Source organism: Neodiprion lecontei, chromosome 7 (genome assembly GCF_021901455.1).
Source record: "Neodiprion lecontei isolate iyNeoLeco1 chromosome 7, iyNeoLeco1.1, whole genome shotgun sequence".
Lineage (NCBI taxonomy): Eukaryota > Metazoa > Arthropoda > Insecta > Hymenoptera > Diprionidae > Neodiprion > Neodiprion lecontei.
Window position 1 is genome coordinate 24,643,135 of NC_060266.1, and position 23,830 is coordinate 24,666,964.

A 23,830-nucleotide genomic window follows, 5' to 3' on the forward strand; every position below is an offset into this window, starting at 1 on the left:
GGTCGTACATATGACGTAAGACGGTGCATACCCGGCGGCCTCTTTTATACTAAATTTGGGATTTAACCTGGCACGCCAGTAACGGGAAATGGTAGGCAGATACTCCTTCGTTCTTAGGCGTACGTCGAGCGCACACACTGGGAAAAAACGCACACTGACGAGCTGACACGCCGACACACTGAGATACGAAGAGAGTACGGTACCTCGGATATTTACGACCCGCCTCAAGGATCGCCTCACATCGAAAATATTGTCCGGATAAGAAGAGAATGTCCCCGGGATCCTTTGCACCCGCCTACGATACTCGTTCTCGTTCCCTTAGCCCCGCGTCTTACTTACATTCTCTCAAGACGGAGGCTGAGCCGAGTGAGAGCGTAAAAATGAAACGCGTAATAAAAGTACGACGGACAAGGAGAGATACATACGCATATATGTATATGTGTACAGACATATATAACAGGGTTACGTGAGCTACGAAATGAGGCCTTGGAAAGAAAATTTCTGCTGTTTTTCAGAATTTTTAAGACGAAATAAGGGATATACTTTTATTTCCATTCTCTTTTTGCTTTCTCATTTTTATGCATAATACGTATAAAGGAGATAGGAGAGAGAAAAAGTCGTTATTTTCATTCCTTGAAAACCCTGCCGTGGGTGAGTGAGAGACGTCGAATCGAGCTTCTCTCGTCTCATCTTTTCTGACATCGTATCCTATTTTCACCCTACCCTCGCCGTCACATACGTCTTGCTTTTTCAACACCTGTAACCCATGTAGGTCACGCAAGCAGCATCGTTCGATGCCTAAAATGTCAGCGACATTTCTATGTGTATACATATATCAAAATTCAAAGTATGCAGGCATTGCGGGATGAAATTTAATTTAGAATAAGAACAAGAAGAACAAGAGTGCGTTTAAAAATGGAATATAATCAAGTAGTAAAAAAAATTTCTACCCATTCCTAATACACAGTCCTTGCAAATCTACATTTTTTTTCTCCCCCCCGAATACAAACTGAAAATCAGTTATTATATTCGCTTCGCTTATGGTAACTCTAGCTATTGACGTCAACTATAAAAAAAAGTTTAATAAACTAAGCAGATTGAACTATTGTAATAATCAAAAACTATATTACATCGACAATCAAAGGTATTATCACACTAAACATCAATATTAGTTGCGTACCTGTAATCTGAATTTTCTAATAATTTCAATAATAATATTTTCGAACCGTTCCAGCAAAGCTACCAATTTTGATTATGATCGGTTTGTTTTTTCGCAACCCCCAACAACAAAAGACAACATTTTTCCCCTTGGTCCGACACATTTAGTTTTACGAATTTGTTCTTTTCCCGCATATTTCATCCCGCTGTTACACTCGCATGAAATTCATTTAGACCGTGTTTAGACCCCCGTAAGACGCACGTGTGCGAACGGTATTACCGTCAGGCTTGGAGGCAGGCGTACCCTGGTCATAACCAAGGGGTGCAAACTGTTATCGAGAGGGAGGCGAAGCAGGGGAGAAAACGGTGCGGAACGTGGATCAGGAAGGCAGAAAAGTAAACCCGGATGGAAAATGATTCGACGGTGTAAATGTTTGCCCGTAGCTACTACCGTATAGGTATGCATACATCTGCCGTCGGGACGTCGAGGCGGTAAAATGTATCACGTGTACACCCTCCCACCCCCAAACCTCACCTAACCTCACCTCTCATCTCATCTAACACCCGCTGTCTGAATACGGAGGTACTGTATTGGCCAAATTCGCGAATATCCATACATTAGCATAACTTCGAGGTTACATACGTGAACATACGCGAACGTACTTGTATGCGACATTCCGTGCAGCGAATCGACTTGGCGAGCTTTTTCTACCTTCTTACAAAATTCAATATATTTTTCGGCTTTACCGAGAGAAATATTGAAGTAGGTATTATAATACAAGATGTATACGATTTATTATAAAAAGGTGAAATTTGTTTCGTTAACGTGTTTTTGAAGTGATATTTTACCGCGTTTGAGAAAAGTTGTACTTCAAATCAGGTCCGACGTATCTTGAATTGCGATGAAACGAAGTCGAATGTGATTCAAGATTGAAGGAACAATTTTTATTTTATAAAACGTTCGAACTTTCATTTTCGTAAATCGATCATTTTCAAATTGCTCGGTAAATAGAAGAAAAAATTACCGCATCGTGGAACGTGGCTTTGAAAGTGATGACAGGTCCGACGAAAGGATTTCCTCACTGCGTTTGTGAAGAATTTTCAAATATTTTTACAACGTATAAACCATTCTATAAATAAAAAAACTCGAAACAAAACTTGAGAAATTTAGAGGTGCTGGTGAAAAAATTTGGATAATCCGTACAATTGCTTCTTCTCTTTTTTTCTTTTTCTATTATATCCCTGCCAGCATTGGTGAGTGTTTGATTATTGAATGATGGAGGAATGATATTATCTCGATAAGATGTAAGATCAAGGGAATAAAGTGGAGGCGAATTTGAACAGGAAACTGTAAAATGGCGTGTCTGAAACTGTTCGCGGTGAAACACTTTGCGGTCTGTGCGAGGGTGCAGAGGGTGATCAAAACCGACGGTTGTGTCACTCGGGGTTTCGGTAGGGCGACGGTGGTTTTAACCGAAGATTCGGCTAAGAAGAAGAAGAAGAAGAAGAAGAAGAAGAAGAAGAAGAAGACGAGGAGAAGAGGAACCAAGCCGAGAAGCGAGCAGCAAAACGGAGGGCATTGGGGGTGACGGTGGTGGATGCTGGGTAGGATCCGTTTCGAGTTTGTAGGTGGATCCTCAACCGGGAAACTCATGTTTAAAATTTGCATAAAACTGCATCGGTGTATGTAGGTAGGCGGGGATGGTCGGGAGTCGCGGATAAGGAAGAGGAGGAGGAGGAGGAGGAGGAGGAGGAGAATAAGGAGAATGAGAAGCGGATGGGAGGGGATGTAAATTGTCGAGGTACACTGCACGTATGCACCGCAGGCGATGCTCTTCAAAGTATGGGATATTTCCCGTAGCCTGCATCCGCGATCCTTTCCTTCCTCTTATGACTTTCTGCCTTTCAGCGAGATGCGCGGACGATATGAAAGCGATCGCCACGACGACCTGGAACCAGCTCCTGCGAGGAGTCCTTATTTTTATCCAAGGTTTACGACCGGCTCTTCTTTACACGCTTATATCTCGAGCGATATTGAACTGCCTAACGAATTTCAAACCGTAAGTCACGCCGCTTGCGTCGGGCAAACGAAGATCCGAGCGACACGGCGACTGGTTCGAAGCTTTTTCTTTTTGAAAAGTTCCGAAAGCGACCAATTTCGGGGATTCTTAGTCGGCGAAATTTGAAGTAAAGTTGTCGAACTTTGACGAAATGTCAAAGTTTCGAATGGGCGAAAGTGAGAAAATTTTGAAATCTGAAACATCGAAATTCCGAATGATCCAAGATTTTCACCACCTTGAGCTTTCTTTCTTTTGAATTTTCGTTACCTTTACTTCAAGAATCCTGGTCATTATGATTTTTCACACCGACTCGTTGGGTAAACTACGCTGTGTTAAGTACATTTTATTTTTTGGAATATCACTCTATCGAAACTTTGTTTTTCGGAACTTTTCTCTGCCGTAACTTGAATCTTTGGAACTTTGTTGTTTTCACAAAGTTTGTTCTCTTTACTTCAAATTTCGCCACAAAGTAATACGAGATTAGGCGCTTTCGGAAGTTACACTTTGCCCCATTTTCTCATTATATTCCGTGCGGTAAGTTCGGTTATCACGCAAGCTGCGTGTAATTATCGCGCGAGAGAAGAAAAAAAAAAAAAAAACTGCCGACGCTCGATTTCGTTCATACCCCATTATCGAAATGGTGTTCATTTAACACGCGAAATATCGAAGCGAATAATTTCAAAACGTTAATTTGTACGCTTCATCATTAAAAGCAAGCGAGTCCAAGGAAGTAAGAAAAGAAAAACATATCGTTCATTTCCCTCTGGCATCCTTCTTCCCCAAAATTATCCCGAAAGCCCCGTTAACTCGAGCTTCTCTTTTTCCATCCCCTCCACCTCACCTTACCTCCCCAGCCCCACTTCTCTATTCTCTCTTTTTCACTCTCGACCCTCCGCCGCGTGTTTAATTTTCTCCTTGTTTTCACCGCAAATACACCTGTCCAAATTACATTTACGAACCGGTTAGATAATTACATTATTACCACGAACCGCGTCACGGGGAGAATATACCGTGTTACATATTCGGTAGTCGGTTCTTCTTCTTCTTCTTCTTCCTTTCCTTTCCTTCGTTTCTCCTTCTCCTGGACCTTTGATCTCACGTGTAAGAGGAAACGTTTCAGTTTCCTTAAACTACGTGTGAAATTTTTTTTCACTGCTTTTTTATCCCTAAATCTTCAAATCCATCCGACAGTGTTATATTTTCTTCCGCATATTTGAGAAACGATGTAGCGCAAAGCGAGGAGAAAAAAAAAGGAAAGAAAAGAAATTGATTTATAAATAAATAAATGAATAAATAAATAAAGAATAAAGATGGAGGAGGGAACTAGAGAAGCCACGTGTTTTTACTAAGCGTGAATTATACGAACGCGTTTCTACGTCGGAAACTGGGGATACAAATTGATTTACGAGCACCGGGTCGCAGCGTGCATATCTAATATTCCGAGCGTCGTTCGATATTCTTCACCACCTCGCCCCTCCTCTTAATCGTCGAGTGACGTTGCGGCGAAGAAGAAACTGGAAGAAGGTTTTACCCGCCGGGGTTTTGGGGATGCAGCAACGGGCACAGAACAGACGTGCGAGAGGAAGGGCTGATTAATCTGTTTCTTATGCCCGGCAAGAAGCTTCCGCAAGCACGGTTCACCGGAAACCACACCGGCCTAGCCTCGCGGGCGCCGTTGGTGAACCCTTTCTTATCAATTAAACGATCCCCCGCCGCGCCTTTAATATATGGATCAGTGGGAAACCGCCCACAGTCGGCCGAAGCGTGGGCACCTTTTTAAGAACAATAATTACGCTGCGAGAAGCCGAATGAAAACTTGCGAGTCGCCCCAAGTTCGTACTGCGTACCTAATCGCGGCTAATAAAACAACAAATTATCAAGTGGCATCTTCAATTAATCTCAGCGGTATAAAAACTGAGGAGCTCTGTGTACGGCTTCCAAAAATTTCATACCAATTTTCCGGCAAGAATTTTTTTTTAATCGGTACCTATGTTCGATTATTCTCGAAACAAAAAAAAACGAAATTTCAGAAGAGAAACGGGAAAAACAAATTTGAATTCCTATACCTGATATATTTCGAAAACTATTAAGATACTTGTTTAAACTCTTGAATGAATATCTTGACGTGCATTCCATGACGTTAGGTCAAATCACGTATTTTCTTACTCGTTGATTTTATGACTAGAAATATCAACGTCTTTGATATTTCGGTGTTTCGTTAAAAATATTGAGATCTCGTGCTCGTATACAGTTATATTTAGCCTACAACTCGGAGAGTAGATTTTCAACACCTACGACGAAGTACCGAAAACCCCAAATGAAAACGATAACGCCAATAATTACCAACAATCGTTATATATAACGAGGAGAATAATCAGGATCAATGATAATAAACCAGTTACGAAGAAACAGAGAGAGAAATTATATTTACTTGATCCTGGCGTGTAACTCCCTGAAGATCTAATTACTAATAAAACTAATTAATTTAAATAATAATAATAATAGAGGGAAAAAAATAGCTAAATCAAAATTACGGAACAAAGCGTAACGTTAACATTATAATAAAGCAATACTGATCAAAAGTATGGATGGATGTAACAAAAATAATAATTACAGAGAGTGAGAGAATAAGAAAAGGGGAAGAAAGAAGAAACGGAATAACTCGATCGGGGTTGAGGAATATTCCGTCCACGATCGAAGAATCGGAGTTTTGGTTTAAAATTTGTAGAAGAAGGGTATCGAGAGGACCGAGGAGGAGGAGGAGGAGGAGGAGGAGGATTGAGAAATTCTGCCCGAATGACGTTGGTAATTAAGCGTTTGTCCCAGCCCAGATATCTAATGTTATTATAACGGGCCAGCAGTCCGTGTAATTTCGGTTGAAATTAATCGGGTATCGATCCTCTTCCGGTCCCATCGGGGGCCCGAAATAGCCCCCGGCCGCCCTCGCTCCTCGGATGCTGTCGAGTTGCGGAGGGTGAGCGACGTGCGGGGTGCGCGTGACGAGAATGACAAAAAAGGTAATCCCAGGGTAGACCCGGAGTTCAAGGGGCAACGGTGGAGGGAAATGGGGAAAAAGTGGGGGGAGAGACGCGTTTACTAGTCCTCCTCCTCCTCCTCATCCCCGTCCCTCGGGGTGTCCGATGATTACGTTCCTTCCTATTTTCTCCCTCCCCCCCCCTCCCTCGCCGTTCGCTATTTTTGACGATACACACACAACGTGAATTACGCGAGGGTGAAAACGGTGGGTGAATCTCGTGGGAAAATCACGCAGTCGGGTAGACGTGTACGGTGCAAGTCGAATCTCGTCCGGTAAGTAAGACGACAGTGACAACAATCAAGGAAAACGACTGGTTGTTTTTTTTTTTTTTTTCTTTCTTTCGAAGAAGAAAAGATCGGAGATTTTTAAAACTTTGAACAATAAATTTTGTAGTTTCGGTAGCTTGAGGATTCGTTGATCGTATTCACTGCTTAGCACGAATTTTGAGTCTGGGTTATACGTGTCAAATTTCAATTTCTTCTACGTAACTGACGAATGAAGAAACAGTTTTCTTAGATAAAGTTTGTTTTTGTAGAAACCAGGAAGATATTTTGGATTTTGAGAAAACTTTTGTATCTTCTGAAAAATTTATTGTAAATAACGACTGAACAAACTTGAATTTTGCATTTGAATCAAATTTATTCGAATGTAATAATTAATAATAAACCGCAAGCATAAATGAATTGATAAACAAAGTTTCAAAATCAATACTCTTCGTACTTCCTCGATTTTCGTACAGACTTTTTCGCATTAAACCCCAAAAGTAATCACCCATCATGCTCTCATTACAGGTACTGCCCTTGATAACGTTATTAATGATAATGAAACTATGAGTGAAAAAAAAGAATTTTATATTCCCTAACGTTTGTTACACGAGTAAAAAAAAAACAAAGAACTGTGTAAAATTGCTCGAGCAATTGAAAACCGCAGACACAACGTGAATTAAACATTTCAGTCAAGAGTGCGAGAAAAATGTAAATTCAGGAAAATCGATAGGCATAAAATTCTACATATCAATTATCGAAAAACCATTTTCCGTACCCAGATTGCTGTATTAATTAACAGAAAAAGCATTTCGTCTACTTCGCGAGTGCAGGAGTGGAAAATAAAACAAAAACAAAAAAAAAACAAAAAACAAAAAAAATTACCCCTCGCGCTTCGGAGATTGAGACGCGAGAAGAAACCTCGGGTGGTTTTCAGGGGTTTGCTTCAAAGATTTTACGCCCTACTTAAACCCCGCGGTTGTAAGAAGAATAAGGATGCCGGTACGCCGGCATTTCGTTGGCTGTTTTATTGAGCCAGGGTTTTATCGCTCATGCTTGGACCGCGGAGCTGCTGCAGACGCGAATCGTCACAGAGGCTCGTTATCACGGCGTCACTCGACCGAAGTATGCAGAAGCGTGTAAAGTGACAGCCAGAGGCCTGCAGGAACACGGAAATAAATCGCAAATCAGCGATGCCCGCTTTAAGCTGAAAATAATCGAACACGACTCGGTTGAATCGGTAAAAATAAATCGATTCATCGATTGTTTGATAATAATTTTTTTTTTTTTTTTTGAAACGAAAATTTGATAAATTTCGGTACGTAGTCCGAATAGCGGCGAAGTTTTTTTTCATAATTTGTAAATTTGATTGAAAATATTTTTCAATTTCAGGTGAAAATATTCATTTATCTTTCACTCGTTACGTAAGTAAAACAATGATTAATAATAATCGATACTTTGATCACAAAAATTGATATTGTATCGCATCGTTCATCGAAGACAAACAATGAAAATCAATTCTAAGAAATAACAATCGAGTCGGCAGATTAATCGAGTTTGTCATTAATCAATTATTTTTCGCCATTTTTACAGTAAATAATACAACGATAATGATATACGAATAAAACAGGCAAAATAGCGGCTGCTCGTCTAGCCTCTGAATTTAAATTATTCCATCGGGGGTAAAATTTTCCCCCTTTAAAACTTTGTAATATTACTCCCCCCCCCCTCCCCTCTCCGCCATTCCCCCGGCACGTCACTCGCGCGTTTATATAATCGTCCCTCTCCACGAGACTTTGAAAACTAATTCTTCTCCGAAAGACTGGATGATCTCAACTCTCTATGTATAATGTATATACATATAGATACGACGATAATGATAACACTTTATATATAACCCGCGTATAACTCGTCTCGAAATCGTATCCAAATATTGCGTATCAAAAATTATCGGGCAAATGACTCGCGGATTGATTTCCATATAATTCGTGCGTAAAATTTCTACCATCCGGAGACCCATCGCAATTATACGCGTGCCTAAACTTTTACCAAACTCTTGTCATTTCCGTATTCGTTATGACGAAAATTTATCCCTCCGGCAGCTCCTCCGTCATATCTTTTCGCCTCCGAATCCTCGCTGGTTAAATTGATAACTTTTAGGATTAAAAGCGCTAATTTATTTATTTATTTATTAAATTTTTTTTTTTTTTTTTTTCGCTCTTCCCGATTTCATTCAATGAAACTTTTACACCATCATCCCGCAAAATTTCATCATTTAGCTTATAATTTTCGGGCACCGATTATACTCATAGGATTCCTTTATTGTTATTACTATTATTACGGTTGAGGTCGTAATTATTAGACGGTTGGACAAAAATATTCCAACACATTTTCATTTGACGCTGAAACAAAGAAACGACATGAGTTCCACGAATTTACTATCGCGATTTCGTAGGATCTGTGCCGTTTCTTTATTCCTGCGTCAAATGAAAATTGATTACAGTCTTTTTTGTTCAGAATTGCTTATAGAATGAAGCTTTTAAACCCTTTTTTGCCTTTGATATACGTGGACTTCCGATACTTCGAGATATATAAGTCGTCGTCGAAATCAACCAGGGCATCCAAAAAGAAAAAAGAAAAAGAATGCTGTGTGAGTTCGGGCTTTTAATATTGATATTTAGAATTGCATCGTTGCGATTCTTTATTTCCCATTTAAATAACATGGGACAAACTTTTTTCAACTTTGGAATTTTACAACTCGTCAACGCATTAGCTTACCGATAAGACTAGAGCGTATTTTTGTAAGGAATCGAACCCTCTGCAAAAAAGGTCCCTTATCATTTTATGATGAATCTATTCTTTCGAAAGTTATTCAAGGTCCTTTACTGACCTTTGACTTTTGAACGCTCTAAAAAAAAAATAAAAAAGTTCACCTATCATTTCATGATAAATCCACTATTTCGAAAGTTATTCAACGTCAAAGGTCAACAAAGGACCTTGAATAACATTTGAAAGAATAGCTTTATCATAAAACGATAAGGGACCGTTTTTGTAGAGCGTTCAATTCCCCGAAAAAATACGCTCTAGTCTTATCGGTAAGCTAATGCGTTGACGAGTTGTAAACTTCCAGAGTAAAAAAAAAAAAAAAAAAAATAAAAAAAAAAAAATTTCCCAAGATGTTATTCAAATGGGAAATAGAAAATGACGATGACGCGCCTCGAAATATTAATATTCAGAGCTGAAACTTGGGCAGCATTCTTTTTTCGACTTGATTAAAAAAAAAAAAATACAACAGTCGATTTTTCGATGCAGTCTAATGTACATATGCATATACCTATGTATACATGGCGGACGGCGGTGAAGAATCACAGGGTTCATACCAGGCCCCCCTTTTCTCTTCCTCGTCTTTTTCTTCTGCTTCTTTTGATCTCCGTTAACACTAGAAGGAATTCCGCACGCAATCGAGTTTTCAAAAATTCACGCGACGCCCGGAGCTATTGGCCAAGAGTGAGAGTGAGAGTGAGAGTGAGAGTGAGGGAGAGAGAGATAAAAGAAAGAGAGTATAAAATTCTCCTCGTCGTTCTTTATCACCCTCCATTTCTCCGGCGCTCACCCCCATTACCTACCCTCACCATCACCGTCTGCCTACCTTCCTGCACTTTGATCGCGTAATCACGCCTAATCAGCCCTTTGTTGCCTGAGATCCACCACCACACCTCCCCCCTCTTTCCCTCTTTCTCTCTTTCTCTCCCTTTCGCAAATTGCTACAAGGGTGGATGGAACCTGCCTCATATACATAGGTCGGTATACAGACTTACTTAGCTACACCCGTATAGCATATAATACGTAACGGCAATCTCGACAAATCAACGAACCGGTGTTTTCCAAATTTTTAAATCATCTGCGGGAATTCGCCCTTTGTTATAAATTTTCTATTCTATTTTTATCGACCTTTTTGGGATGTTTTTGAAATTTTTTATTTTTCGTTACCGCGTTATCTCTCTTTCGTTTTTCTTCAGCGAGTGCTTTTTCTCACGCTACATACTTGTTTTAAATTCAAACGCAAGTCGGAAACGTTTCAGATAATTTTTAACTTGGTGTCGGACCTACGTCAAATTTTATTTCAAGATTCTCAATCCTTTCGCCAAGATAGAGAAAAATCTCTGTTTAAAAACTTTGCAGGGATTGAGATTGTGCCTTTACAGGCTTGGCTGAGAAAAAGTTTGAAAAATTGGAAAAAACACTCAAGTATTTTCAGCTAGTTTTCACTCGATATTTGGTTATGGCACTTTTTTTTCCACGGATGAATAGAAAAAAAAAAAATTGGAAGACGATCCAATCCCCCCGTCAACCCGACCAATATAATAAATTTCGCCAGGTCGTCTGACATTCTGCAAATTCGTCGTGACCCATGAGGCGTCTAGGTCATGACGGAGTGAATATACATATATACATATATATATATGGATGATAAAACGAAGAAGATAAGCCCGTATAACCCATAATCAAAGAGTGAATCCCGGTACGCGGGAGGCGTACGATTACACGTATATCTGGATCAACAAACGGCCCGGAGGGACGGCGTGGTTCTGATTAATTCAGCCGAAGGCGAGGGTAACTTCAAAGCCAGGGTTCACCATCCGCCCCCGGCGTAGATTCGCGGGGAACGGAACGCGACGTATCGTACAAGGAGGAGGCAGGTAGTAGGAACTTCCTACAACCAACGAACCGCCAACCACCCAACGCGATATATATTCATGCCCGCGCCTTCCTACTAACCAGAATCAAACCAGAACCGCTATGATATGCCATGCCAAGTTCAAGTCTTTGAGTGAGTCGACGTGTCGTTAAGAAAATCACCGACTCGCGACGTTGACGCAAGGGGCATACAGGGGGACCGAATTTCGCGTCTGTTTGAACGAGCGCATAACCAAACGAGCACAATCACAGTGAACGAGTACATGGTACATAATTTTGTCTCTCGCTTCGGAATAAAATGTAACACCTAGAACCGAGAGGAGTCGTCGCTTCGAATCAACGTTGAATATTGCTGCTTACGTGCTGTGGGGGATATATTATTTTCCTCATTGAAACTGTCGCTTTGGGGTTGGCGCAGGGGACGCGACGAGGGTTTCAGTAGAGTATCCGCGGCGTCGCGTCGCCGGAATATCCGTCGATGACCGAACAGTCGTCCAGGCGATTCGAGAATGGCGCCACGCGACTTTTCAGCCATTCCCAAATATGTTGCCGTTTCAAAGGTATGACAATAGTAACAGCAGCGATAACATTAGTAATAAAAGAAAGGACAAAGCGCCGCAGCGTCATAAAAATAACGATAATAACAACGACAACAACAACACCAATAACAATAACAATAATAATAAGAAGCACGATGTCTGTACACCGGTGTAAAATATACCTGTAACCTGTACACAGTGTCTTTCCGAGTAAACGCCGTTGCGTCTTGGGTTGCCTACCACTGAGGGGAAAAAATATCGGTAACGCAGACCTACCGAGTTATCGATAAGTAATGCGTTTAAATTCCTGGCGAGTGAGCCGGAACTAGGTACCCGTATTGCCGAGTTGTGCGGATTTGTCGAAGCAGTTGTTTCCTTGTTAGCAACCGTTGCCGAAGCCTTCAGCGATCGCGTCCCGAACTAACGTTAAATTGATAAGATGAGTCGTCTGCCTGCTTTACCGATGTTTGTCCCCCTCGGTGGTAGGCAATCCAACATACCGCGGCGTTGACTCGGAAACACCCTGTATACTAAAATGGCTGTTGAAAAAAAAAAGTTTACACTTCAAGTTGAAAAATCTTTGGTTAACCTTCAAAAAACGAAGATTCTCGAAAATTTCAATGTTCTCTATCTGACTGCTAAGGGGTGCCCGGTAATTGTTTTTATTACTGATACATGTTTTTTTTTTTTTTTTCTTTTCTTCTTACAGAATGAGATTTTATTTGTTATCAGACCGTTATCTTTTTGAATTTTACAACGATTGAAGAAAAAATAAATAAATAAACATAAACGGTAGACGAATAAATGTGGGATTGAAAATACTTCACCGAGTTGGAGCATTGACACTTTTGAGGATCTTCTTTCCTTGAAGCTCAACTCAAGGATCATAAACATTTTCTTCAACGGCCAGTGTACGCATAAGCGCACATTATAGATTTGAGTGAAAAGGAAGCAACTCAATGATATTGCACGTGGTAAATAGAGAGAGTGAGAGAGAGAGAGAGAAGGCAAGACTCACCCGTGACTTTGACACGATACGGCAGTTGCGCGCGCCAGGTATCCTGCATCTTCCGGTCCGGGGCGACGCACCGATACTCACCCGCTTCCTGGTAGACGACCCGGCTCAAGGCGAGTGGTCCGGGTCCTCCAACGGGCTCCATTCCGGGACCTCGCCCCCAGCATCCACCGTCGCATTCGAGCGTCACGGCGCCCCCAAGCTGTATCTCGATTTTACGAGAGTCCGTAGCCTCACCGTTTAACGCCTCGGCCTCAGTCTCGGTGTCCGGGTCGTCTGCAACAACAAGGATAAACCCTGATTTCTCACCTTATTCTCATTTCAATGATTACTCGTCATGAAAAGAGAGAGAAAAAAAAAAAACGCTGAAAAAATCTGCAACAAAATGGCATTTGCACCAATGACAGTGTATAAGAATAAAACAACATCTCCACCGTGTCATTCTGAGGAAATACAAATAACACAAACTAAGGTTTCGACAATTCGAAACATGGTTTTGCTGTTAGAACCTTAAAAATCATGGTACTCGATCCGATTCTGATTTATCTGAATCCAAAACTTTTATTTTCATCGGGGATCTCTAGAGATTTACATGGTGAACGAAATAGGCCAAAAAAAAAAAAAAAACCATCACAACCGTATAAAAAACATCACAAGTGTAACATATTTTTGTAAAATCGATTCTTTTCTCTTCTCGAGCCGACGCGACGCATTGATCGATAGATTCGTCAAGAATAAACTATACGCTTACTATGGTGTTTCTTACTTCAGAATATTTTCGAAATTTGTCTTTGCCACCTTTCAGGTCGGTTCTAAATAAATAAATAAAATTCGCGATTTAAAATACACACGTTTTTATTACAGTTCCAGCATATATTTCATCAGAGGAGAAATTGTTTGCAAAAAAGAAAGAAAAAATCCATTAGCGTAAGAAATCAGTGAGCTATGATTCCGATATTCAATAAAAATATCAGCATCCTCTACAGAGCATTCTACGTCGGCTATACCCAATTAGAAATTGACTTTTTTGCGAGTTTAACATCAGTGAACAAATGACAAAAAAATATTCAATCGACGATGCAGATATATGTATATATGTATATATATTCTATTTCATAAAATAGTAGAATAAAAGCCGATTAAATTCTCACACTTGTAGATTGTTTTCGCTAATAGTTAGTCCCGCAATAAAATACATGCAGGTACTGAAAATTGATCAAATATTTGTACAATATTCGAAATAAATGGAAAAACATCAGAGACCCGTGATTTTGTGGAGACTTCTGTTTATGTATTCGAAACGAATTCGGGGGGCGTATTAATCAATTTTCAAAAAATTTCAAAATAAGAACCACCCTAATGCGTATCGTTCAGTTTTCACGCAGCCTCGACGAGTGTTCGTGAATCGATAATTTCGCCCTCCTGCAAAATTGCCCTGGGATAAACCCCGCGACACAGCTGCGTGACTACGACGTATGGATGTGGAAATTTGGCAATACAAGGTGGGAGTAATTTCCGTTTAACTTCGCCAGTTTCCGGTCGGTGTTATCGGCGCTCCTTCCGCCCCTGAAGTTCCGTGGATAAAATCTCGACGTGTGATGCATCGAATTCGCCACGTAGGCAAACACAGACGCGTACTAAACGCCGAAAACACATCCAGCAGAATTTAATTATCAGAAAATCTCTCCGACCCTGAAATTACACGACCACCTCTCCAGATACGAATTATCGGATACGTGACAAGTTTATATACGTATAACGTCGTTTCATTTGATATCCACAAGTGACGTAACGAATGTAAATTTTCAAGTAATCGCGAAATCGAATAATTATCAGCGAAATTTTTAAATCTGGCGCCATTTCTCTATGGCTAAAAAATCGACAATTGATCGAGACTGACGAGTTTCCATCTTATTCTGGAAATTTCCCAGCTGATCCGAACCAAACCGAATGTTTGTTTGATTGTTTCACGATAAACTGATAATAGAAACAAGTTAAGTTTTATGTTAGAGTACGATTCAAACGTGATATCAAATTTTTATAATAAAACTTCGTTATCAAACTAATGTGTATGTGTGCGTGTGTGTTTTTTTTTTGTCTCATTTAATATTATCATCGCACAATTTTGATGAATAAAATATTGAGTATTTGCGACAAGTCACATTCGCAAAATATGCGCACGAATTTTGGAAATGCGGATGCGAATGCGAATACTCGTTACATCGCTAATACAGGGAAGCCAGTCAATTCCGCTCACAAAATTCCCCAACATTTTCCAGTTTTTCCCTGACATTTTAATTCGCGATTCGTTCAGAAATCACTAAAAGCTATTAAAACCTAGATAATGCGTGGCCAAAAAAATGACGATGTATTCATATTTATCAGGTTGTCTTAAATTTTTAACCGTAGATGAGAGGGATAAAATTGACACGTTAAAACCATGACACGCATGATCGTGAAGAGGAAGATGAGAAAAATTCTCACGACAATAACATCTCAATTTTATGACAAGGCTTTTTAAAAAATCCGTGAACTCTTCAAAAAATTCCCTGATAGGGGCGAATAATAAGCGTACTCACAGCGAACGTTCAGGAAGTATCCTATGCTAGTAAAAATCCCAAGCATATGTCGGGTGTAGCATTTGTACCATCCGCTCTCCGCCCTCGTTATCTTCGTGAAGTTCAACCACCCGTCGTCGGTTTGTTCGACTGGTGGTGGACCGTCGTCTGAAACAAATACCGATAAAATAATAAATATATCCTGGTGTTTTGATCCTCTTCTAAGCTCATCCGCCTCTAAAAGCAACTAAAAGCCGTGTACCATGATTCGCACAAAAACTGGAATCACGCGATGCAACCAAGAAAATACAAATACGATCAGAAAGAGAATAGAAAATATTAGAAACTTCGTAACGATACAATGAAAAGGCAGAAGCCTTACGTTAGCCGGTGACTCGGCAGACAGACAAGCACTGATTGTAATTTAAATTAACTTGTCGATAGCAAAGAAGCTAAACGATGGTGGAGTTGCAAGAAAGCGGTAGCGAAAGAACAAGCGACAGCGACAGCGGTTACAGGAAGAAGGAAAGGTAACCGAGGAAAATCAAAATTTATTGCCCGTTTGTTCCCCACCATAATTGCGTCACCCCTCCAGCGATAAATATCGTTTACGATTACGTCACACGTTTTCGAAGATTAGATTTGGAAAGTCGGATGAGCGAACTCCGCCCCCTCGACATCGTGCGTTATTTCGCGTAGCATATACGCAGGAAGACGGAAGAAAATAAGTATAAAGTATGAGAATGATAAAGTAGGTAAAAGCGGTAGAGGCGGGTGCAATTTGGCGAGGAAACAAACGGAGGGCCGAATTCAAAGGAGGAATAAGAATCGGAAGAACGAAACGACTTTTGGCTCGAGCCTTGTACGCGTGCATATATATACATGTGCTGGTCTCTCTTTATTACAGGCGAATGCTCGCGCATCCTTCCAGTCGAGAGTATTGTATTATGTAAGGCGGTATAAGCTTTGCGGATATCCGTATTATACCCGGGTATTTTCAATTTCTTTATTGACTCGGCGACGGGGAAGCGACATACCCCTACCATAAACGAGGGTGGTAACGGTGAAATTAAATCACCCGACTATACACGATGAAGAATCGAGATATATATATATACATATGTATAAATGTACAATCCAACCTGCACCGTAATAATAATAATATGACAATATTGAATTCCGATTTCGCAGAGGTCAGTAAAAGAAGAAAAGGAAAAAAAGAAGAACAAGGCGCTAGAAGTTGAGGCGTACAACGGCGTTACATTATATTATTTCATTCTGATATACCGGCGTTAACCGTTCCATTAAATATCCAATTAAATATCGGGTGCAGCGGCAAAGTGAAGAGCGGAATCTGCAGCGGTTTGCGGTTCGAGGAACGAGGAAGGGAAAAGGGAAAAGGGATCAGCTCGCCGCCGCGGCGGCCGTCCGGAGAGGGGGGGGATCAACTTAATCCCCATTCATAGAGCGAAACGGTTCGTTTCAAATAAATCCTCACCCCTAGCGAGATCCAGTGCAATTAAAATACTTTAATATCCTTTTTTTACCCCGCGGCTCTCCGGCAATCCGCAAGCCCTATATATATATATATATATATGTATATATGTATATGTATGTATGTATATAACAACGACGGCGGCTGCCTGCAACCCTGTTGAGGAATTTCTTTATTCCACTGTCCCATTCCTATAATATTATACACTTTTCATACTCTCGCGCTCTTCGTTCTATGCACGTATATATATATATATATATATCTAGATTATAGATGACCTAACACCGAGGACCGGGGAACGAATCGTCCTCGTGGGTTGAACAAAGTTCGAACGATCTTGATAGCCTATTCATAGCCGGACTGTTCAATGAATGGAAGAAGTCAGTATGAATCACTGCTATCATCCGTCATCTGTTTTTCTCCCTCCCTTAAATAAATGAAATTTACTTCTCCCATTTCTTTCTTTCTTTCTTTCTTTCTTTCTTTCTTTCTTTCTTTCTTTCTTTCTTTCTTTCTTTCTTTCTTTCTTTGCTTCTTTTACCGCCGACAATCGGAACTCGATCATTACATTCAATATCCAATTTTTATTCGTACCTATTCGCCTCTCTTTTTTCTTTTTCTTATTCTCTTGCAACGTAAATCGTAATTTGGCAATTTATCTTTCGCAATACGTGAACCGCGGTATGTACGCCCGACACGATATACACACATGTTGTTTACCGCGATAATACAGCGTTGAAAATTCTGCACGATTGGCGAACAATTCGTTCCTTAACGGTTGAACGAGTATAAATAAGATAAGAAAAAATAGAAAGTAAAAATAAAAAAGGAAGAAAAAAATTCCTGCTTCCTCTCCGCGATCACCGAATGAATACCTCGTTTTTTCGGCTCGTTTGTAGCCGATTGTTCGAACGGTAGAAAAGCGTATTATCATCATCATCATCATTATTATTATTATTATTATTATTATACCTATACCTCAATCTCCACGAAAAGAAGCAAAAACGGGATGAGAATACAGAGATTAAAAAAAAAAATAAAAAATAAAAAAATAGAAAAGAGAAAGAAAAATTGGTATGAATTTTCTTCAACATTTTTCACCGCAACGAAGCGGCGACACCGTAACGCGATACATATAATAATCTTGTGCGAAAAAGCTTGCGGTCGGTCTTGCATTATATGTATAACGACGCGTTGAAACGTTCTCGTTGTTAGCTAATTTAACGGGTGCCAATGATAAAGTGCCATTAACCGCGGTAAATAAGTGCCGCTAGATAAAGAAGTATACTTTTTTCTGGTGTACACGGTGCGGCATGTCACACCGTGAGGGTGAAAAAGACCAGGGTTGCTTTCGCCTCGCGCCCCCGTACAATTCCCATATTACGGGGACAAGTGGACGCGTATCGGCGTCGGTTTTACCCTCCGCTTTTCCTCCCTTGTCGGGGAGGAATCTGGGTTAATGTCCATGGCACACCTCACCCCCAGACCCCGGTGTGTTTTATGTGGAAGCAGAGTAGCGGAGAGTCTCTTTCCCCCTTCTTCGCGAGAAAATCCATTTGATCGACTCAAGAGACGCGTAACGTTATACAGGCGCAAGTGTGACCGAACGAAGGTGAAAATTTCCTCTCTCGATCGTCAAACCGTAACTGCAAACAACTTATACTTGATCCCGGGTACGATACGAGTATTCACATCACCGGGCTGAGTAAGAACTCGTTTCGATATTGAACAACGTTCGTCTATATACATACATATATATTTGTATACGTAACCAACGTTTGATTGATTTTCACGTGAATCTAAACGAATGACATTATTTTTCAAAGCCTCGCTTCGCGTTCATCCTCCTGTAAGATCCTCTTTCTCGGCTTCTTCGTTTATACTTCGATTTCAAATTCCTCTCCAGTTGTACATTTTTATTTTATTTCTTTTATTAAGCTTTTTCTTTTCACCCTACTAACGATACATGCATTGAATTATTTTATTTCATTGATCCAGACCAACGCACGGATAATTTTAGGTATTTATCTATACGTGGGTATTACCGTATATATTTGTAAATACATTTAATACTTCCGGAATACGTGAAATATCAGATATCAAATATTATACTTGTACGACACGCGAACCGATCGATCGATCGCTCTTCTCTTCTCCTCGCTCGCCACGATCATATTTTACAATATCGGTACACGCGGTTGGAATTTATTCCAATGGGAATAAAATTAATTGGCGCTGATCGGTTTTTTATTCATTTATTATTATTTTTTTAAAAATTTTATTTCCGTAGGTAATCGGTTTTAACTTAGTTTACCAGAGTTGGCAATTTCGCATGGTTTTATGTTACACTCCGGCATCGACGCGGTTAAAAATGTTTTGTTTTTTTTTTTTTTTTTATTTACCACCATTTTCACGCGCAATAATTAACTGGCACGACTATACCGTAGAACAACGTTTCGGTACAAAGTGATCGCGAATATCAGCAGTGTCAAAAATTCATTTTCCCCAATATATAAACTGAATATGCTTCGAAAATCATTAAACAGTTTCATCTGCCTGCAGGCTGCTGCTGCTGCTGGTATATGAAATCCTGTTCGAAAATTCGACACGCCATATGTGCCGTAATATACAGATTGCGCATACATGAATAAGTTAAATCCCAGGAGAGAGAGAGAGAGAAAGAGAGTGGGAAAAAGAGGGAGAGAAAAAGAAGGAGAGAAGTATTATTAAACGAGTCTCCGCTCGTGCGAGAGTTTACGAGTCGATTTTATGACTTGCTCAACCGCAATTCGACCCCTTGCATGTACCTGCTACATACTTTTTAGCACGTGTGATGAGATCTCGTTTGTCCGTCGTCGACGTTTCTTCTTCGCCATTTTTTTCCATTCATGTAATAATTCAGGGTTCGTACGCTTTTTCGAATTGGAAATCACCGGACATTTTTCACGTGTTTCAGTCTAAAAATATGATTTCGTCCGGTAATCTTTCACGAAGTATTGCCGCTCGTTAACGACAATTTTTTTTTTTGTTTCTTCTTTTTTTACACGTTAATACAAACACCTTCGATATTACCTGGCAAACGACTTACCGTCTGACTGTCAATTTACAAACAACAGCCTGCGATTTCACGTAAAAAAAAGAAACGAAAGAAGGTTTTGGTATAAAGTAGTTGTACGCGTAAAATGTACGAAGCGATTCGACGAAATAAAACTTTGAAGTACAATTTTTTTTTTTTTTTTTCATTTCTCAAGATCGACAGCACTTTGTATAAAAACGAGTTTACTTCTTCCATGAACTCAAAATTCCAGTATTATTTTCGAAATCCCCTGACATTTCCCGGTTGTCCAGGTTTTTCGCCGCGCGTACAAACCCTGTATTTCTTTACCGTTTCGGTGGGTATGTTTTTATAGGTCGTATTCGGAACTTACCACGTTGCCAGACGGGCACGCTACTCGGATTACTATCCACCTCGCACTTCAGGCTGATCGACATACCCTCGACGATCGGAATCCCAAAACCGGGTAGTCTCGTTATTGCGAAAGAGGGTGTATCTGAAACAAGAAAGACAGAAACGTCGTTTGAATTACTTTCACGTGTCTGTCGCAATGTTGTCTGAAGGATTGCGAAGCTCACGTAAGATTCGCGATTGTAAAATAACACAAGAGGGGAGGGTTGTATAAGAAGAATGAGCGCGGGGTGGTACAAAACAGTCAAAGAATTATTCCATCGATCATCGATACCGTGAATGAGATTGGAAATCAGTTGTAACAGCAACAAGTAATTACACCTAATTCATTCGTATAAAAAATCCACTACACCTGAACATTATCGTAAAAGTTATACATATTATATAGATTAGGGTGGTCCTTAAAAAGGACATTTTTGAATTTCGACCGGTGAGCCCCCCGAATCAGCTTCAAATAATTCAAAAATAATGTCCTAATTTTTTCATCATTTCATCTCAACTTTAACCCGTGTCCCAAATATGGTGCAGCGAAATCCAAAGTCATTTGATTTCGATAAAACCCGATCATCGGGTAATTTTGAGATCGCTAATTATAAATATGAACTCGAAATTACAAAATTTAAAACGGTGTATTCAACACGGCAATATCAAGTGCCTTTCGAGTTGGGGTCCACCATATTGGATCCACCACTTTGAATTTTCAAAGTTTGAGTTCAGATTCGTAATCAGCGATCATAAAAAACCCCTCTAAACCAAATTTCATCAAAATCCCTTGGGTAGATTTGATGTCCACCCTCTTTGGGGCACGAATTAAAGTCGTGATAGAAATTTAAAAAAATTAGAGAATTATTTTTAAATTACGTGATGCCGATTCTGAAAGCGAGCCGATCGAAACTCAAAAATGACCTTTTCACGGACCGCCCTAATATAAATTCAAGCTTATATCCCGGGTCGGCACATTTCAGGGATCGTAATACCTTATGGAGTGGTTAGGAAACAATGTCCCCCGTCCTAATGAAAGCTGCTACCCGACTCCGAGACAGAAACAGAAGCAGCAGCAGTGCCACGTGAATACAAGACAAAGCGAACAATAACGCGACACCCACGCCACGGCAACTCAAGGCAAGGCGCGTTTTCCTGTCTCAACTGACGGCCGACCTCCGATCGCTTAATGAGAACGAGAATAGTCGTGTACCTTTTCCAAATCTCATCCTCGCTCAGCTGCATCCACGCTCCTCGTCGTCTCGAGTATTCAAACATACCTAAAACCACCCATTTTCATTTGGCAGAGCACCAACGTGCCAGGCCCCTGACTTTATTCAAAGAGGTTCCTCCTCGTTCTTATCAATTTTGAACAACTGACGACAAGCTTTCAGAAATGAAATCACTCTACGTACACATTTCCATTCCTCGATTAGTGTGCTTTGTAAAATGATCAGATTTTGTAACTGGTAATACAAATTTCATTACGGTTTAACGAATAGAACAAATGGAACGTGACATGGGTGGAGGAAGAGATTTTTTTCGTTCTTTCAATCCGTACTTTAAAAGAAAGAGAAAAGAAAAACATCGACAAATTTTACATCTTGAATTTAATTTATACGTGATCAAATCCAGCAGCAAAAAGATCCCCCGATCGTTTATTCCGACACCCTTGTACAGTGTACTATATGTATATATATTTGAGAATTTCAAAAGCATGTAAGTAATTAAATTTTCAACGTCCGCACGCTGCAAACGCGTTACAGAGAAATTAAACCTTCTGTGTACGGCATGTGTGAAGCAGCAAGCATAACGTACCGTAAAGTTAAACAAAATTTCTAATTAAACCAGAGTTTAGATAGGAAAGGCGACTGCAACCTGTGGCAGCTTTCTGACTCTTGCGCCGCAGTTCTGCAACAAGCCGACGACAGATTCACGTATGTATGTATTCAAAACATTTACGGTATTTGGATGAAAAGAGGGAGAAAAAAGAAAATAAAATCTGAATAAAGGGGGGGAAAAAAAAGCATCATCCGCATCCGGTAGCCAACAGATAAGGGCTGTCATCCGAATTCGAACCGCGGCACGTCGATGCGGATTCAACGTGGAACCTACTATATGTATATGCATATATGTATAACATGACAATAGGTATATACCAGATACCCTGCAATTTAAATCGAATTTGAACCGATGTCCGTCCGTGCGGAGAGATCCCGGCATCCGCTGCCACATATACAATACACGTACATTGTACATGTTCGTTTCTAAACTTTTTTTTTCCTTTCCTTTTAGGGCACCACTCGAAACATTTGTAACAAATACTGAGAAACAAAGATTGTCGTAAAATTGAACCGCGATACAAAAAAAATTAAAATAAACTAAAATAGATAAAAAAAAAAAACTATTACAATAATTGGTAACGACCTCTAAATATTTTCCTACTTCTTCCAAGTTTAACGACAATTTTCTTTTTTTCCCAGTATTTGTCGTAAATATTTCGAGTAGCACTTTGAAATAAAAAAAAAAGAAAAAAAAAGAAGTTGTAAAATTAGCCACCCCGATGTACATACACACGCACGTGCCTAAGTGCATATTGAATGTTTGACGTGTACCTACATTGCTGCACGCGGGAGGTAATGAGAAAGAGAGAGAGAAAGAGAAATAGTGGGGGGGGGGGGTCGCTTACGCGGTACTTACGCACAGCGGGGTTTAAATTTGTGGATTAATAACCAGGGTTTAGATGGTGAACGGTGAATGGAGAATGGTGAATGCGAGGCCGGGGAGGGTCTGGAACGATACGAACTTTGTTCGTTAAGGAGGAGCGGAGCCGGTTGAGGGGTCGTTAAAAGTGGCAAAGGAACTCTTCGACTTGGGTCTGTTGTTTACAACCTCGCGCCTCCTCCACTGGTACCTGCAGCGAAGAAATAACCTACTGTGCTGGGGTTGAACTGAGAGGGAGCCGAGGCAACGTTTCTCTTTATTATAAATTATAATTCAATTTACTCACACGTACCGAGAGCATGGCAGTCAAGGTACGTAAATTAATGAAGGGCCGCACTGGAGGAGTGACTGACCTTTGTGCCTATCGTTCGTCGTCACTGTACGAATCGAACCTGAACTTGAAATAGCTCAGGAAAGTATTTCAAATGCTTAAAAATATTTCATCAATACGCAAATCGAACAATTGGTTTGGAACAGTTTCGATCGAATCACCCTTAACCCACTGTCGTTATTTTTTCTTTCGCTAATCTTACCGTTCTTACACACTTCTGTACTCCAAGTAAGTCGCACTTGTACGCACAACTTTACTCCAACCCCGCAGACGACTTTACAGTGCTGCTCGACTTGGGCTGTTTTAATTTTTCTTCTCTCGTCTGCTCCAACTTTTTCATGTATAAATCCCGTTTCTCTCGAAGGACTAGCAGTTAATCGTAGCGTTTTATCGTTCTCCAGACAAGTCTCACGTTACTTTTCTCATGCACCCCTTGGTATAATATTCTATCAATCATGTCCCGCAGCTCGCAGTCTGTCGATTATTTTTCATCTCCTGCAGGTG

At 40.3% G+C, this 23,830-nt stretch overlaps 1 protein-coding gene across 3 annotated transcripts in view; it reads right to left on the reverse strand.

Moving 5' to 3' along the window:
• LOC107225112 (hemicentin-2) overlaps positions 1–23,830 on the reverse strand; it is a 165,269-nt gene that overhangs the window by 28,851 nt on the left and 112,588 nt on the right. For all 3 annotated transcript variants that reach the window (XM_046744780.1, XM_046744781.1, XM_046744779.1), the window contains exons 6-8: positions 20,252–20,374; positions 15,350–15,496; positions 12,774–13,046 (exon numbers count right to left, since the gene is read on the reverse strand). In XM_046744780.1, coding sequence (XP_046600736.1) covers positions 12,774–13,046; positions 15,350–15,496; positions 20,252–20,374 — 543 coding nt within the window. The remainder of the gene's footprint in view (positions 1–12,773; positions 13,047–15,349; positions 15,497–20,251; positions 20,375–23,830) is intronic.